Source organism: Geotrypetes seraphini, chromosome 15 (genome assembly GCF_902459505.1).
Source record: "Geotrypetes seraphini chromosome 15, aGeoSer1.1, whole genome shotgun sequence".
Lineage (NCBI taxonomy): Eukaryota > Metazoa > Chordata > Amphibia > Gymnophiona > Dermophiidae > Geotrypetes > Geotrypetes seraphini.
This window is the reverse complement of record NC_047098.1, coordinates 24,436,571-24,455,620: the sequence shown is the minus strand read 5'-3', so window position 1 is coordinate 24,455,620 and position 19,050 is coordinate 24,436,571. Positions and strand designations below refer to the sequence as shown.

Here is a 19,050-nt window from a genome sequence, read left to right as displayed (position 1 = left end):
GGATTTTGGTAATATTATAGAAGAAGATGCAGGTTTTAGCGATGTGTTGTATCTGGTCAGTGAAGGAGAGAGAGGAGTCAAAGATGCCCCCAAGATTACAAGCAGACAAAACAGGAAGGATGAGAGTGTTGTCCACAGAGACTGAGGGAAGCAGAGAGGTGGGTTTAGGTGGGAAGATAAACAGCTCTGTTTTAGCCATATTCAATTTTAGATGGTGGCGAGACATCCAGACGGCAATGTCAGACAGGCAGGCTGAGACTCTGGTCTGGGTTTCAGTAGAGATATTTGGCACAGAGAGGTAGATCTGGGAGTTGTCAGCATAGAGGTGATACTGGAAGCTGTGGGAGGAGATCAGCATTCCAAGTGAGCAAAAATATAGATTGAGAAAAGGAGTGGTCCCAGGACAGAGCCTTGAGGAACGCCATGTTAGAGCATCAATTGCTCTGCTAGTTTGCATGGTCAGATCGAAGAATGAGCAATCGTGCACAAAACCACACAGTGAGCCTTTTTGTGCATGGGGTTTGGAAATCCAATCCTTGCTAAACCAGTCAAAACCGGTTTAGCGACACTTTATAGACTAAAGCCGATGCTCCTTCCATATGATTTTCATTCAGTGGTACAGGCACTAATTTTGACTCGCCTAGATTACTGTAAAATGTTTTACGTAGGATTGAGGAAAGTTAAATATAAAGCGTTACATAGAGAACACATTACCCTGGTGTTAAAAGAACTGCACTGGCTTCCAGTAGCTCAAAGGGTTTGTTTTAAGCTGCTATCAGTTATACATCAGAATTTATATGGATTTATGCCAGTGAATTTTCAAACTATGTGGGAGGTATATAAACCTAAGAGGGCATTGAGGTCAGAAGGTACTATGAGACTGATATCTATGAAGGAGAATACTGTTCGTATGTTAAATCTGAGCAGCAGTGATTTCCGTGGAATTACCTCCCTGGCATCCTGAGGACCTATTCTGATCAGTTAAAATTCAGGAAAATGTTAGACCAAACTATATGTTGAGGCCTTTTTCTGAATTTTCAGTGTGGATTGAGTTGAACTATGATTATTGTGATTTAATTCAATGAAGATTGATACTTCCTTAAGTTTTGAGGTTGTTCCAAGGGTGTTATGTTATGTACTGTAACCAAAATGTTAACTTTGCTGTCTTGAACTATTGTGAATGAATGTTTTTAATGTTAATTGCTTAGTTATAGGTGGTCTATAAATTTTATAAATAAATAGTGCATCTGGGCCTTAGTTCACTAAAGGAAAACTATGCAGAGAACACTTTTATTTTTATATTATGTCTGGTGTAAGAACAAGAGCAGGCAGTAAAGTGAGCTATGCAAAGGACTTTACTCTTACATATGTATTTTCAATTTGCCGTAAAAGCCCTAGGTTAAAAACAAAAAATAATAATAAAAAAGGAAATGAAAACTTAAAGGCTACTATTTTAATTGGATCTCATTTCTAACATTTATTCTATTCTACCGGTGATAAAGGTGCAGATTGTCCAATTCAGGTTCGTTCAGAGAACCCTTAACCACACATCCTATATTCACACTATTAGTGACATTAAATATTACCGGAAAGGAAAAAAATGCATAATAGTTCGCTAGAGACCTTTTGTTTGGCAAGTTAGGCCAAGAACTCTTGTCCTTTTAGCCATAGTGCTCTGTTATTTATTAATTTTTTTTTTGCAAATAAACGCACTGATGTCCGTTATTAATAGCTGGATAGGCGATAGAAGGGTTTTGCACTTAAGGCAGGCATGCCCGTCTGCTAAATCTAATTTTTCTACGACTTCTGAAAAAAAATCGATTCAAACTTTTTTTTTATTTTTAATATGTGGATGTGTTATGAAAGGATAGACACGATTGTAACAATTGACACAATTCTGCCAATTGCCTTAGCATACTATATGAAGGGACCAGATAGGCGCTGGTGCCTGTTTACCCCCTAACTGCATTTCCGAGTTGGCGCCCATCGTGGATTCCCTGCCGGGGCCCCTCTCCTCCCGCACGCCAGCTTGCTGGCTTTATTTACGGAAATGGCAGGCTGCTGAGAGGGGAGCGCGCGCGGAGAGGGGGGGGGGGTTCACAGCACATGCTCAGTCGCTTTCTATCCGAGGGGGAAGTTTCTGCGTGGAGGTTTAGGTCATAGCACAAGCTCAGTAAAATCTCTCTCAGGGCTCTCGCACTGCATGTGCCTCCATTTTGAGCAGTTAGACTAGTGAAAGGGGGGAATTTGTGGGCTGAGGATTACGACCTCGGCCTCAAGCTGTGTTTGATCATGGACGATCAGTTCAGCTCCTGCAGGTAGGTTCCGGTTCTCTGTTTTGTGCTGGGCTCTCGGGTTGCACAGTGCACGCAGGTTGAGCTCTTCCGGAGCCTGCACGCGCAGTTGCTTATGTGGCTATTACCAGTGTTTTGGCCTTGGGGTCCGTGCGGAATGTTTTTTTTTTTTTGGGAAGGGCTGGAGGTGTGCAGCCATTGGCTGTTTTCTAGGTGGGTGGAACTTCCCTTTGAGTGAGAGGGCTTGTGTCAGGGGCTTAATAAACCCTTTCAGAAGATTGGGAGGGGGGCTAGGGGGATGGGTTTCGGTACCCTCAGTTTTGGTTCTCAGCTGCAGCGGGAGGCGGCGTTAGAGCTCGGCGTAGAGAGGCGAGTAGACTGCGGTTTCTGAAGGAATGCAGAGGCCTGCCCTGGTCCTTTCTCAGTTGCCATGGTGATTTGCTTTTTAAATATTCATTCTGCCATGTCTGAGCTGGGCCGCCGAGCCGCGTCAGGATGGAGGTTGCCTCATGCTTGGACGGGGCTCTGGCAGTCTTTGCTTGAAAATGTTGCGTCGTTGTATTTACGGAGGGGGAAAAAAGGAACCTGGAAGTGCACATTTGTATCCATATAAGAAACTGTAGCCAGAAATATGTATTACGTAACTAACTATATTGGATGTGGCATTGGAATAATAAAAAAAAGGGGGGGGGTACTCTTTGCTCTACTTTTGCATTTCTTTGGCAGTCTGCCTCCTAGTCCATTGTCGCATGTCAGAATAGAGGTGTGTTGGCAAAGCTATGTATGGGGTGGGGGTATTAACAGTGGAATGGGAGGAGTTGCAGGACAGGACAAAACTGTATGTATGTGCTAGTAATTGGGTCTGGAGACTTGACATAGCAAGGAGGTGCTTCAGGGCAGGAGTGACCTGTATTGACAAAAAATGTATGTAGGTCCTATTACAAGAACAGCAAAAAATATTTAGTTCTGTAGGGCAGCTCTATGTTCCATATTGATTCTGCGAGATGTGCAACAGAGGTGTCTGGTCTGTAGGTGTAATGCAGGGATCTCAAAGTCCCTCCTTGAGGGCCACAATCCAGTCGGGTTTTCAGGATTTCCCTAATGAATATGCATTAAAAGCAGTGCATGCACATAGATCACATGCATATTCATTGGGAAAATCCTGAATACCCGACTGGATTGCGGCCCTCAAGGAGGGACTTTGAGACCCCTGGGGATGCTTGATCACCTCTAGTACTGAGCAGACTTCTTTACTGTGTTCAGGGAAGGGTAAGTTGTGCTCCGCAGTACCCTTAAATATTTTGAAAAGTTAGCTTCTGTGATTAAACAGGACTTTATGAATTGACAGCCTTACAGATTATGGCTGGATGGTTTCAGTTGATCTGGTTGCAAAACATCTTTGTACCCCTACAGCAGTTTTGCTGAACATTTTATCTGTTCACTCAAAATTTCATGCAGATTTTTATAAGATTGCAGAAAGATAGCACCCAAGCGATACATAAAAACAAAAAGCAATGATGGAACTTTTCCTAAAGTCATTGTCAATAATATAGCTGGGATTAGGATTTGCATCCTGTTTACATTACATTGTATTATTATTTGTATACCGCATAACCTTATTTAGTTATGTGCGGTTCATGGTTTAAGAATCTGAGACAATCTCAGGAATTACAACATGCATGCTGTGGTAACAAGATGGTTTCTTGAATGTCTATTACCAAATAGTAAAAAATGACAATAGTAGTATTGTGCAGGGGTGACTTTGAGTACTTTTGCAGTCTGGGGGGATCTACGGACAGGGAGATAATGCATCTGCTTTAAGAGAGAGAAAACCATGCAGATTTTAACCCCATTATATTGTAAGGTACTATAAGGTAAGATTGTAACTATAGAAGAGAATGCTTGGAATATGCCCTAAGCCCACAGCACACTGGTACTCAGTACAGTCTGAATACTACTAATATTAATTATTTCTATAGCGCTACCAGCAGACTTATGCAGTGCTGTACAGAGTCACAAAGAAGATTAGATTGGTGAGCTGTATCTGCCCTAAACAAGGGAAATCCTGGGCGCTGGATCACCATGACATTTAAAAGTTTAACATTGGCCCCCAGGATTTTGTGTACCTAAACTGGCTGTTGTGACTGAAGCAATGAGCACTGCTGTAATAGCACACACAACTCTTATTAAGTATGAGCTGAGTGATTTGCACTGGAGTTCCTTCCTGCATCCTACAGCTTAAACCTAATAAGAGCCATGTATGCAGAGTTAGAGCAATGCTTGCATTTCTGCAGCAGCGGTAACAAACAGCAGTAGGAAGGAGAGGAGATGCATATAATCCTGCCAGATTGAAAGGGTGCTCTTGAGGTCGGGGGTAAAAAGTGGCTGCTGAGTGAAGAAGGTGCCTAGGAGGTGGGAAGGGTGTCCAGCTTGTTAAGGGGGCAGGGGCTAAGAACTGCTGGGGAAAGGATGGCAAGGTACAGGGATATATATGAGAGACTGAGTGGCAGCAGGGTGCAGGGGCAGAGAAAGAATATGCTTGTTAGGGGTGGTAGAAGAGGGATAGGAGCTCCTGCCTTCTGTTGGCACTGTACAATGCCAAGTTAAGGACCTGATTTATTAAGCTTTCTATTCCTATAGACACAATAAGAAAACAGTAAACCAGGCCCTAAAGAAGCTTTTTTTTTTTTAGGTTTAGGGTGGGAAGTATCATAACAGAGGCTTTAGTGACTGGCTTCTAGGTGCAAAAAAAATTTGTCAGGGCCTTCTCTAGCTCACAGTATACTAGTACCCGGTACTATTTGCTATGGAAATAGGAACTGCATCTACCCATTAAGTGTACTTCCCTAAGCCCACAGTACACAGGTACTTCTCTACAATCTTCCATAAGAAGCCAAGCTAATCTGGCCTAATTCCATAGTTTGCCAGTCCCCCAGTACATTCTGCCTTTGGAATAGAAACTTGTCTAGAAGGAAGTTTGCCCTTTTTTTAAGATCTTTTGTACAGAAGACCTGTACACCTCTGAAGGATTAGATAGGAGAAATGAGGTAAAAAAGCTTGAGGAGTGGTTGAATTGGCAGTTAAGAATCCAGTGCAAAAAGTGCAGAGTTCACATTTGGATTGGTGAAATTTGAAAAAGCACACAATGAGGGGTGAGAAACTAATGTGTATTGACTGAAAGAAAGAAACCTTGTTTGTCCACAAGGTTTGAATTTGAATGGTAATGCGGTTACCAGAGCTAGAGGTATTCTGGCTTGTATAGGAAGAGGCATAACTAGTAAGAAAAAGGATGCTAAACGCCTTTGTGAAGGCCATTAGAGAGGCCTCACTAGGATGGTCCAAAAAAATCAAGTTCATGGGATAAGACCTCCACATGTCAGTTTTTGTTCTGTCCGGCCACTGTTAATTGTGTCAAATTATAAGCCTTTTGGTGAAAATTTAGAGGTCGTTCTATGATTTTTAATGTAATAAAATGCAAGTACAGAATTTATATTAATTTTCCATCTAAACCTGGATTTTGAGCAATTTCACATGAAAAAAAAGTTAAAATGACTGGTAACTATCATTTTCTGTTACATACACACAGGAGTCTGTACTCTAGGTGAATATCCTCTGGTTGCAAACTATTGCAGAAGGATGTCAATCACATCTTTCAGCTTCTTCTCCTTCACCAGTGGAGTATAGTGCCCTCTCCTGTTGTTCCTTCTGCAAGCAAATTGAGAAGGTGTGTTCTGATCTGCTCTGTTCAGTTTTTATTATTTTGAGGTATTTTTAAAATTTGTTTTGGGAGGCTTCAGTGCTTAGAAATCCCCAATTTGGGGCACATCTGCCTGGGAGAAGAGACAGATTCTGCTTGAACAGTCTGCTTCTCGGAGGGCAACCTCCAGGTGTACCTGTTGAGCCAGCCTTCTTGGTGCAGTTTGGAAGCTCAGGGACCGTTCCCCTAGGAGCTAACTCATCTTCTGATTTATCAGAGATTTGAGTGAAGGCTGTGGGGTCCCTCTGTGAGCCCCTTTGGGCTTCAGGGAGCTGGCTGCATTTTTTCACTCCCCCCACTTACGGCGTGAGGATCTATGGGGGTTGAGAGGTCTGTCGGGTCTGATCTGACTTGCAGCCCAAAGACCTCCAGTTTTGGATCCATTCTGGAAAGAATTTGAGGCAGAAAATCTTCTCCCATTAGTAAGGCTTCAGGAAAGTTGACAAGGCAGGTTCCATCAGGAGACCTCCCTTTCACTAAGGAACCCAACATCCAACCTGAGTAACCAGGTGGACCAGGACTGGGAGGATTGAAGATTGGACTCCATGTTTTTACTATCCCAGAGCGCAGTTTTTTGCCTGGAGGACTCAGGTTCCCTTTCCGGGACCGGAGGTCAAGAGGCAATAGTTCCACTCAACCAGGGAGATGATCCCTCGGTGCAGCAGCTTTTTAAGTCAGCTAATGTTCTCACGTTGCTACGGATGTGCTCAGGGAATTGAAGCTGGAACAACTATTGATCGCTCAATGTATGGTCATGAGCAGTAAAAATGCTCAAACTATCTTTTTTCCTGCACACCTGGACATCACTTTGCTAGTCACTGAACAATGAAAGACTTTCTAAGGGTAAACAAGGCAATGGCTAAGTTTTATCCTATGGCTCCGGAATTTCAGCAGCCTAAGGAAGATTCCACAGTGGCTCAAGTGACAAAGCATACCTCCCTCCCTGGTGAGGGAGGCGTGATGTTAAAAGATGCACAGGACTGCAAGGTGGTAGTTCTTAGGCAATTTGAAGTGTTAGCTTTGGGAATCAAAAGCTGCATTATGTGGTGGATGGTTTCTGACGTCAGAGTCATGAGGATGATGTCGGCGTATGCTGTTTCTGCCCACTGGATGCTCTGGATCAGGCAATGAGTGAGTGATTCAGCCTCCAAGGCCACCTTAAGCAGACTGCCTTTTAAAGGGCAGATGCTATTTGGTAAGGGCTTAGACAACCTCATTGTCCTAAGTGTCCACCTGACAGTAAACCTCGACAGCACGCTGGGGGAGGCAGAGGCAATTTTCATTCCTCAAGATGTTCCTGCCAGTACACAGATACCTCAGCTCAGAGATCTTATCAGGGTTCTATATAGAGATTTTGCAGCTCTAGATGCTAGCAACCCTTGCTCCAAGAAGACACAACGACGCCAAGGCAGCAGCCACAGTCCTGCACATTGGTGGATGGATGTCGGAGTTCTAAAGGGCATGGGAGCAAATTTCCATAGACCTGCTGGGTTCTAGATCTTATTCAAGAGGGTCACAAGATCGGGTTCCATAACCCTCTCCCAGATTGATTTATTTTAGTATTTATATACCACTTATAGCCTAAGTAGTAAACATTCAGGTACTCAAGCATTTTTCCCTCTCTGTCCTTGTGGGCTCACACACTATCTAATGTACCTGGGGCAATGGGGGGCAATGAACAGCATGGGATTTGAACCAACAACCTCAGGGAGCTGAGGTTATAGCTCTAACGACTGTGCCACACACTCCCCACAATCCGTTTGTGGATTTTCCAGCCAGACAAGGAGACCAGGGTCCCGAGCAACAGTGCAAAAGCCACTAGATATTCATGCTATAGAACCAGTTACAAATGAAGAATTGAGTTCTAGCAGATAGTCCATATAATTTACAGTGCCCAAAAATGGCACCAAAGACTGGAGACTGATTCTGGACCTCAAGTCTTTAAATGCGGCCCTCAAAGTACACTCTTCTGCATGGAGACTGTCTGATCAGTAATTTGTGGCGGTGGCACCGGTGGAATTCCTAGCCTCCCTAGATCTGAAAGCATGCCTTCATATTTCCATTTTCCTGGCCCACAGGAAAAACTTGAGATTCCATGTCCTGCAATGGCATTTCCAGTTTGCAGCCCTACCCTTCGGATTAGCATGGCTCCACACACCTTCACTAAGGTGGTGGTGGTGGTTGCAGCTCACCTCCACAGGATGGGAGTACAAGTGTATCCATACTTGGACAATTGACTGATCAGAGTCTTGTTAAAGTCAGAGGGTGAGTTAGCTGTTGGGCAAGTGGTAAATCTTCTACAGGATTTGAGCTGGATAGTCAACTTCAAGTAGTCATCTAAAACTGACCCAAAGCTGGGAGTATTTGGGAGTCTGCTTTGACACGGCAAAGGGTCTCTTCTTTATTCATGAGCCACACAAACAGAAGCTCAGAAATCAGATTGCAGATTTCCTAGCGATGCAAGATCCCACTTCCTGGCATTACCTTCAGGTCCTGGACTTGATGGCAGCCGCACTGGAAGTGGTTCCCTTGGCGAGAGCCCACATATGTTCCTTACAGGTTTCTCTTCTCTCCCAAACGTCAACGCAGCATCGTTCCCTCCAAATGCAACTTCCTGGACAGTGGAAACAAGGAATAGTTTTTCCTGGTGGCTCCAGGTAGACTCCTTTTCAACGAGTGTTTCTCTCCAAATCCCCTCATAGGTAATCCTTGCAACTGATGTCAGGCTGGGTAGCCCATTGCAGCAAATATCCACTGCAGGACCGATGGTCTCTCCTTAAATATTCCATAATGTGAAAATGTTCCATAAAACATCTGGAACTATGGACCATTCAACTAGCATTAAAGGCACTGAAAAAGATCTGGAAGTCGAGGCAGTCAAGAGTGTTCTTAGACAATGCTACCATGGTAGCCTAAGTGAACAGACAAGGGAACACCAAGAGCTCTTCGTTATATCTGGAGGCACAGATGATAATCAGGTGGACAGAGGCTCAGGCACTCTCCACAGCCCATGTAACAGAAGTAAAAAAAATTTCAGGCTGACTTTCTCAGTCGGCACACTCTAGACCCAGGAGAATGGTCATTGTCCCAAAGAGCGTTCAACCTCATTATGCAATGCTGGGGAAGTCCAGGGATTGTGAAAGTCTTATTAAACTAAACCTTAAGCTTATATACCGGATCTTCTCTATAAATATAGAGCTCAACACGGTTTACAAAAATTAAAAGGGAAGTACAGTGGGAGTTGGTGGTAGGGGGAAGCGGAAATTTACATTTTTTGAAAATAGCCAAGTTTTCAGGTGTCTACGAAATAGTTGGAAAGAGCCCAGGTTGCGCAGCTGGGCATGAAATTATTCCAGAGCTCTGTAGTTTTAAAGTGAAGAGATTTCCCTAGTTTTCCAATGTAGGTAACACCTTTTAGTTAGGGGAAAGATAATTTGAGCTTTTAGATAGATCTGGTGATGTCAGGTCTCGCAGCATTCCAAGATAGAGGAATTAAAGGAGGAAGAATGCCATGGAGGATCTTGAAAGTTAGGCAGGCACATTTAAAGTAGACCCTGGAAATTACTGTGAGCCAGTGGAGTTGTAGCAAGAGTGGTGAAACATGATCAAACTTGCTCTTTACAAAGATCAGCCTAGCTGCAGTATTCTGGATCTGCTGAAGTCTTTGAAGACTTTTCTTGGTCAGACTTAAATAGACCGAATTGAAGTAGTCCAGCCTCAAAAGAATGATTGATTGAACAAGGACAGCAAAATAATGTTGGTGGAAACAGGATCTCACTTTCCTCAAAATATGGAGGCTAAAAAAGCATTTTTTTTTTTTTTTACTAGAGAGTTAAGATAAGTAAATGAAAGTGTTGCACAAAACTTTGCTTGAGAATTCAATTTGCAGTGAAGGTCCAGAAGGTAGTGGAATGAACAGAGGTAACTGATCTAACTTTGGGCCAAGCCAAAGCAGTTTTGTACTCATTTAGCTTTATTTGTACAGTAAGGGCCCAAGATTGAAGTTTTGTTATGCATTCTATAATATTCTTGGTGAGGTTAATAAGATTCAAACCTATCTAGAGAAGGATGAAGATGTCATCTGCATATGTATACAGTGTTTCAAAGGGGGAGAGTTGGAAAAGCTCAAGGTGGACATATAGATATTGAAAAGAATAGGGGACAGAGATGATCCCTGCGGGACTCCGCATAGAGGCTTCCAAGGTGATGACCTGGTGCCATTCATATTAACAGTGTATGAGCAAGACCGTAAGAATTTTGAGAACCAATCTAAGACAGTAGAATCAATACCTATCTCAGAAAGTTGGTAGATCAGAATGTCATGGTGAACTACATCAAAGGCCGCAGGTAGGTCAAATTGTAATAGAATAGCAAACATTACAAGAGTGTAGTTGCTGAATCTTTGAGATTAATAGAGATTCGGTACTGAAGTTAAGTCTGAAACCATATTGGCAAGATAACAGAATGGAAAATCTCTCTAAATATGATGAAAGTTGAGCAGATATGATAGACTAACATTTTGGTCAGGAGAGGAGTGTTCGCTATGGGTCGGTAGTTAGACGGTGAGGTAGGGTCTAGGTCAACTTTTTTCAGTAGTTGGGACAGAGCAATGTGGCCCATCTCTTCTGAAAATAGACTTGACAAAAGTCAGAATTTATAAGTCTGTTGAGTGATGAGATAGCCTGAGTGGGAATTTTCTCATATAGGTATGAGGGAAATGGATCCAAGATGCATTTACAAGATCTTAATTTGTGACACAGTTTTGAAACCTGAGCCTCATACATACTCGAAGGTAGTCCAGGATCTGTCTACTGGGGTAGAAGTGGTGTCGCTGGGCACCAGAGAGTCATAAGAAACCAATGATGAAAAAGTGTTTCTTATAGTAGCAACCTTGTTAAAAAATTTTGCTAGATCATCCGCTACTGGGGAGGAAGGATGTATGGATGAATCATTGTTAGAAGTTAAGGAGCGCCAGATGTTAAATAGAGTACTGCTTTGATTATTGGATCTGATAATTTTGTCACCATAATAATTTTTTCTAGCTTTTTTAGTACTGTATTATAGAACCTGATACTGTCCCTCCAAGTCTGTCTATCTTCAGGAGATTTGAATTTTTTCCATTTCCGCTCAAGTGCTCGGCATTTCTGCTTCAGTCCTCTGTGGTAAGGAAGGTACCAGGGGGGCGTTGCAGGAATAGGAAACAGTCTTAGTAGATAGGGGGGTAAGAGAGCAGTAAGTAAATTTGGAGAGGGATTCCCATTTATGCTAGTTGATTTCTGAGGCATCAGGCTTAGGGAAGAGAGTGAACTGCTCAAGAAATTGGATCCAGAACTGTTCACTTGCAATTTTCTTGTGGAAAGCAATAGGTTTTGAGACACAGGATTGAACCCCAAGTTGAGACATAAAAACGGCGCCTAAAAAGTGGTCGGACCAAGGGACTTGTTCCCAATGAACATTTTCAACTAAAGTTTTATAATCATTAAGGTCTAGAAAGCTGATGATATCAAGAGAGTTCCCCTTTTCATGGGTTGGAGAGGTTTTAAGAGAGGGAAAGCCCAGAGAAGTAAGAAAACTGCTGAATTCATTTAGTGTTCATTTACTAGTGTTATCATCTAGATCAGGGATCTCAAAATCCCTCCTTGAGAGCCGCAATCCAGTCGGGTTTTCAGGATTTCCCCAATGAATATACATTGAAAGCAGTGCATGTACATAGATCTCATGCATATTCATTGGAGAAATCCTGAAAACCCGACTGGATTGTGGCCCTCAAGGAGGGACTTTGAGACCCCTGATCTAGATGGAGGTTAATATCACCAATAATCAGTAATCTTTGAAATTTTAGAAAAGTGCTTGTTATGATCTCAGACAAGTTCAAGGATTTATTCCAAGGAATTGGGGGACGATATAGTACCAGAATACCCAATGGGTGACAGTGGAATTAATCATTGACAGAAGCTAGCATATATTCTAATGTTGTGTCACTACCCTTTTCAAGAAGCTGTACGTCAAAAAATGATTTGTAAAGGAAGGGCCAGGCCTGATTAGCACAGAACATGCCCTCTCTCCACCCCCTGACTTACCCCAACACAAAAAGAATAAATTTAATTTTTTTATTGCGTGGGTCGCATGTGCCAATCCCTTAATTATCACAGGATGCCTGAACCTGTCCTGTAGTAAGGCATTTTTTGCTGCGATAAGCACACATGAGTGCTTACTGAAGCTTAGTAAAAGGGCCCCTTCACCTACCGCTGAGCCTTTAGAGAGTCCAATCTTGGGTTTTGCACCTCTCCATCATAAGAGTAGAAATCATAAGGGTTTCTCCAGTGCTGCAAAGTCAGCCCCTCTTAAGTTTGCTTTTTAACACAAACCTGTGATCAGCTCATTATCTGGCAGTGACCACAGTCAGCCATGATTCAACCATTTAAAAAGGTCCTTAAAAGTTTGTAACTGAAGGCACATGCAGATTTATTTTTACCCTTTCTTTAACCATACCTCCTTACCCATGGCACTTACATAACCATCTCTCTCGTACGTGAACTCTCCCTAGTGAGTAGGGTCCGGTTGGATTTTTATCATTGTACTTTTTTAAATTGAATTTTCATGTTTTTATGTCAGTGTATAATAAATTATCTCCAGAACATCTGTATCCACAGGTTTTTGTTTTCATCGGTAGATTGTTTTCACTGTGGATCATTGGGTCTCCCCATTTTTCTTTGTTGAGTCTGCATAATTATCAGTCTACTTTCACCTTCATCTTATGAGACTAGTCACCACTGTCTCACAAGCCTCATAAATCTAAGCCTAGCGGTCATTCCACACCAACTGTACCAATTTTCAGAATGATCCCCACCTTACCATCTCCAGTTTCAATGAAACTTGGCACATAGATGCTCTGGCTTGAAAAACTAGGCCCTGCAAAGTTTCAACCTCAAAAACAAATGGGCAACTTCAAGGATCTGTACACAGAGTATTGCTAACATCAACCTGAAATTTAATCTACATGTACAACTTTTTGTACTTAATAAGCTTTTAGAGTTTCAAAAGTCTAGGCTAAGTGCTCTTCTAATGCTTCAATGCCAAAGTTGGCCAAAAACTCAATTTGCTAATTTTTGGCTTCTTCTTTGGGGTGCCATAGATTTGTAACAATTTTAGATGGTTTCTTCTTGCTTGGTACACCTGCTCAACTACTGATTGTTATCCATCTGTGAAAATTTTAAGGCCTACTTTCGTTTATTTGCAAAGATATTGCAAGTCAAACAGCAGCAAAAAATAGTAATAACAAATATTACCCATTTTTGAAGCCTTGTATTTTCAGTTTTGACACCAGCAATCACTTTGGTTCAAAAAGCATTGGATAGAGCAACATTTTCTGTACCAGATATCAAATTTTCAGGAGGGTGTTTTTTGGATAGGGAAGAAATTTGCAATTGAATTTAGATAGTCTCAGCAGCGTAACTAACTATTTAAAAGTATTAATTGTATTTGTCATTGGAGGGTTCTTCAAATATTCAAGTTTGAACTATGAAAGAACTTTACACCACACATAATTTACCGTTTATTGTTTGTATTAAAAACTTAATTGTGGCACAGGGCTAAAAATTGCCAGGAACTAAGAATGTTGGTTAGTAGTAAAGGACTTATGTTGGACATAATACATTTGTATTTAATAGTTATTAAAATATTATCAAAACTTGTGTTGGTCCATGGTGGTTTAACCACTGCCAGTTTATTCGATCTGACAATCCCATCGCCAAGAGGTCACACCCGATAGCCAGGAAAGTCCAGCCACGGGTGGGTGGGTTTCTAAGCCAAGGTTCCCAAGCCTTAAGTGGGTCTCTTTATGGTTCCCAAGCCATAGTCACACTTTATTTATTGCATAATGTTATTAAATTTATCTTCAATAAATTGAATTGTTGATTTTGTAAATGTGTATTGTCGACCAGTTACTGTGTTTGGTGCAGGCAGAATTGCAAAAATGTGGTCTTCAGAAATCCAACAATTGTCCTTCCTAGGAAGCCAATGAAATGAGTGAATTGGTCCATGATGATGCATGAAATTTAATGAGTGCATCATGCTCTTCAATTGATGTCTCACAAATGTTTCCAACCCATCATTTGTTATCAACACATGCTATGTATTGTCCAGGTTGAAGATTTTCTATCTAGAGAGAAGCATTAACTGTGGAGTCATCCAGTGAACCAATAGTTGCAATGAATGATGAACAATCATTTGATTCTCGACTCATACCTATCTTATGTATCCCATCAGGGATAAACTGATGATTTTCATGAGTTATAGCAATTATAGAGGCAGTCTCAAATCTTCTTTCTTGATTGAGTCTAGAAGACTCAATTTGTTCTATTGAAACAAACAAAAAATTTACTTTTGTCAAATTTTGGTGACAAAACTTAAACAGGTCACTTGGTGAAAGAATTTGGTTTTATTTTGGCCTTTGTAAGCTTGTAACCGTTGTAAGCTGCTAACCTTTTAACAGTTCCACCAATTCCATTGCTGGGTGACTTACCATAGCTTGTGCTAAAGAAATTCCACTCAGCATGAATACCAAAGTCAGAATAATGATAGCAGAAATTAACAAAGTTTTAAAAGTTTTTGTATTGTGCAGCAGAGCCATCATTGAAATATCTTATGTACTTAACATTGACAGAAAATAAGCTTTTTATGGGAAGAATCAACTTCCCCCCCCCCAAAAAAAAAAAAGTGCACTGCCACTAATGATACAAACACTCATGCATTAAATTTCACTGTTAAGGTGGAAATAGACAACAAAAGGGTGCAAAGTGGCTTGGCTATTTCCCAATTGAAACCCTAAAAAGCATCTTGAACAACAAAGGAATAATTTTCAGCAAAATCCATTAGAATAACAAGTTCATCAGGATTTAAATTTTCTTTGACTGTTTTGAAGTAATGTGCTTGATGTTTCGAAATGTAATGGTGTATTGCAAGATCTTTTCAGCAAGCACAGCTATAAAATCTTCGACTGCCATTAGTTTCACATCTAGAGTTGCATGATCTGTTTGGATCCACTGCTTGAATTCAATCATTTCTTCAGGATCAATATCCTTGTCTTCATTGAAAAGGTAGGCTTCAAGTGCACTTTTGCCAGAACACTCATCACACCTGTGGAGCATACACTTTTTTAACACAAAATTGCAAACTGTTTTCCCCATTAAATCCTTATAGTCATCCTTGACTATGCTGCTTGCAAGCATCAGCTTAACATTCTGATGTGCAGAGCATACACAAACCTGAGTGCATTCCAGATGAACCAACAGTGACACACCATTTTGGTCTTAATTCACAGAATTTTGAGAAACTCAACTCTGGGCCATTTTTATTGCGATATTCAACAAACATTTCTTTCAGATTGCTTAGCAGTAACCTTTTTTGCTTTTGAACTTTTTCCCCATCAACTCTGATTGAAATATAGTCCTTTTTTCCAGGACACAGCCTACTGTACTCATCATCTTCATAAAAGTTGGACACCTTTTTTGTCACATCATCTGAAAGTGATTTGCCTTTCTTTTTACTTTGCATTGCTAGTATGCCACTTTCTATTTTAAGCTGTCTTGCTTGTCTAACCATTCTTGTTGAAATGCCGAATTCAGAAGACATTTTTTCAGTAGACCAGCTCTTTGGAGCTAGTGCAACGATTTGTAATTTTTCTGCACGACATTAAGTCAAGTTTAGTTTTTCTTTTAAGCAAAGTTAAAGTTCAGCATAATCTGAACAAGTTTGACATTGATGACTGCAGTTACTGCAAGGTCTTTGCAAAACTTCATCAGGTTCAAAACCATCCAGAGAGGTAATATGATGACTCAGTGAGGTTTGTGCTTGAGCAATTTTATGTTTCACATAACCTCTGGAGTTGTTTTACTCACTTTCTTCAGCTTTAAAGGAGACTCCCCAAGTGTCACCAAGCTAGGATTAACTTTTTCAATTTTTGCAATTGGTTTTTCATCAGATGATGGATCAGATAAAGAAGTTTGAGCAGTCATTCTAGTGTTTATCTCTTTTCAACAAGTTATGCACAATTTTTGACCAGGTGTCAACTGATGTTTTTTGTCAGTCTTTAATTGCTTTGCAACACTGTCACTGATAAGCTTCAGACTCTTTCTAACCGGATGATTAGGTTTCAAGAATGGATTGCAGCATGACTTTTGTAAAAAAATCAAATTGTGTTAAAAACACTGCCTCATAGTTGAACTTTATCGAAACTTTGAGATGTTTGTTGAGTCATTAATTTCTGATGACTTGTGTGAAGGTCTTTTACAAGATTTAAGGCCCTCTCTGCCCTATAGGCTGTTAAATTACATTACATTGGTATCTTCTATCCCGCCAATACCTTTAAGTTCTAGGTGGTTTACAACAAGAATTGGCCTGGGCATTCCCAGGGAGATTACAAGGTTGATAGATATAGTATGCGTTGGGATCTGGGAAGGTTTGGTTAGATCATTTGACAAATTTCTTGATTCATTGATTTTTGCCAATGGTGCAAGCATCAATTGTATCAATAGTTTCTGGATCCATTGCTTATCCAAATGTTCAGAAAATAAATTCACTTTTTCAAGCTCTGGAAATAAAACGTGTGAAAACAAAAGCAAAAGATTACGTTCACAAGCAAATTTACTATCAGTAACGATGTAAGATGAAACGCTTAGTAACAAAAACAGCAAACAAAATCAACTGCTTTTATTCATAAATTATTCGACAGATTTGATTAAGCACTATAATAATTATGCAGTGTCATCACAATTAAGCTTTAAAACAAATAATAAGCAGCAAATTATATATGATGTATTGTTCTTCCACAGTTCAGCCTGAATTTAGGAAGAATTCTCCAAGGACAAATGCCATTAATACTTTCAAATAGTTCAAGTTGCACTGCTTTGACTAACCAGAGTTCAATTGCAAATTTCTTCTCTGTACAAAAATACACCCTCCTGAAAATTTGACATCTAGTAGAGAAAAGGTTGCTCTATCCAATGCTTTTTTGAACCAAAGTGATTGCTGATGTCAAAACTGAAATACAAGGCTTCAAAGATGGATAAAATTTGTTAATATTTTTGCTGCTCTGTTTGACTTGCAATATCTTTGCAAATAAATGAAAGCAGGCCTTGAAATTTTCATAGATTAATAGTAATCAATAGTTGAGCAGGTGTACCAAGCAAGAAGTCACTACTAGAGAATGACACGGTGGCGGTTTACCCGCAGCCACCGCATTTTAGCCGCGGGTCACCCGCCGAAAACGGAGAAGAAAACTAGCAGTCGCTGCGGCGACGGGGACAAGGCCATTCACCGCCCGCGGGGCGGTGAATGGTCTTGTCCCCGCAGTGAGGCATGAAGGATCGCGCGGTCCCCGCAGCTCACACCCGCCTGCCCAATCGATTCTAGTGTTTAGCCAGCTCTCTCCCTTCTCCTCACCTTAGTTTGTAGATTTTCTTTTTCGGCGACCCGCACGCTATCAGAGAGCCGCGCACGCGCGGCTGCTCAGTGTTCAATCTTCTGCTCTGACGCAACCGGAAACAGGAAGTTGCAGCAGAGCAGAAGATTGAACACTGAGCAGCCGCGCGTGCGGGTCGCCGAAAAAGAAAATCTACAAACTAAGGTGAGGAGAAGGGAGAGAGCTGGCTAAACACTAGAATCGATTGGGCAGGCGGGTGTGAGCTGCGGGGACCGTGCGATCGCTAGTGTTCCCGGCTCAAATTGGAAGGAGGGAGTGAAAGGGAAAGAGATTCTGGGCCAAGGAGATGAAGTCGGAAAGAAAAACCCACAGCAGGAAAGAAAGGGAAGGACTGGCAGGTGAGCCAGATGCTAGAAGCAGGGGGGGGGGAAGAAAGAGGGAAAAAAGCTAGATGGGGTTGAAAAGAAGAGACACACTGGTATGGAAGAGGAAGATAGGGGAAATCTGGACACAGGAAGGTAACAGAAAGAGGGGAAATTATGTGCATGGGGCATAGGGACAGAGACATAAAGGGGACATGCCATGGGGATGGTATATGGACACAGGGGGGGCAATGACAGATACATAGGGGAGATATTAGAAATGGAGAAAATAGGAGCACAGAAGCGAGATGGTTTGTGGGGATGGGACAGGGACCGAGCTTGCAGGCTCCAGTGGCTTGCACAAATTACATTGTAACGTGCCATGAAAATAAGAGAAAGGAAGGTAGATAGGCCACGCGAGAGGAGCTGAAGGGTAGTAGAAAGGAACAGATGGTAAAGGAGGGAGGGAAGGGTGGTGGTGGAAAGGAATAGAACAGACATTGAAGGAGGGTGGAGAGGAACAGACCCCCAAGGGAAATGTGGAAGACAGAGTGGGAAGAAGACAGATGCCAGACTATGCGGGAGCGGAGGGAAGAAGATGGGTGCTAGACCAATTGGGGGGGGGGGTTAAGGGAGAGGCACAGTAACAGCAAATGGAAGACGCAGAGAGAAGACACACAGTGGATGGAAGGAATTCAATGAGAAGATGTGGAAAGCAGAAACCAGACAACAAAGGTAGAAAAAAAAATTATATTTATTTATTTATTTTTTGCTTTAGGATAAAATAGTATATTAGTTGTGTTGATAAAAATTTATAAACAAAGCCCTGCCAGCTGAACATCTATTTCTCTAGTTCAGTAGCAGGAACTTTGATTTATAAGAAAGGAATAAGCTAAATATTACAGTACTAAGGCTTATATGGATGCAGCGGGGACGGTGACGGGGCGGTGAATGGGATGGCGGTGACGGGGCGGTGAAAGGGGTGACGGTGACGGGGCGGTGAAGGGAACGGCGGTGACGGGGGGGTGCAGAGGATGGTGGGCCGGTGACGGGGCGGTGACGGGGACAGATTTTTTCCCCGTGTCATTCTCTAGTCACTACTTAAATTTGTTACAAATCTGTGGCACCCCAAAGATGAAGTCAAAATTTAGCGAATTGAGTTCTTAGCCAACTGTAGCATTGAGGCATCAGAAGAGCGCTTAACCTAGGCTTTTA

The 19,050-nt window shown here is 41.7% G+C and overlaps 1 protein-coding gene across 9 annotated transcripts in view; it reads left to right on the top strand.

Moving 5' to 3' along the window:
* Positions 1-19,050, top strand: part of RERE (arginine-glutamic acid dipeptide repeats) — a 468,133-nt gene that overhangs the window by 304,838 nt on the left and 144,245 nt on the right. Inside the window, exon 1 of one of the 9 annotated variants that reach the window (XM_033922389.1) lies at positions 2,119-2,318. The exons of 6 other annotated variants lie outside the window; for them this stretch is intronic. In XM_033922389.1, coding sequence (XP_033778280.1) covers positions 2,293-2,318 — 26 coding nt within the window. In that variant the 5' untranslated portion in view covers positions 2,119-2,292. Of the gene's footprint in view, positions 1-2,118; positions 2,319-2,596; positions 2,728-19,050 lie in introns of those variants that run through there. 2 more of the 9 variants (XM_033922388.1, XM_033922387.1) reach the window with 2 other exon arrangements.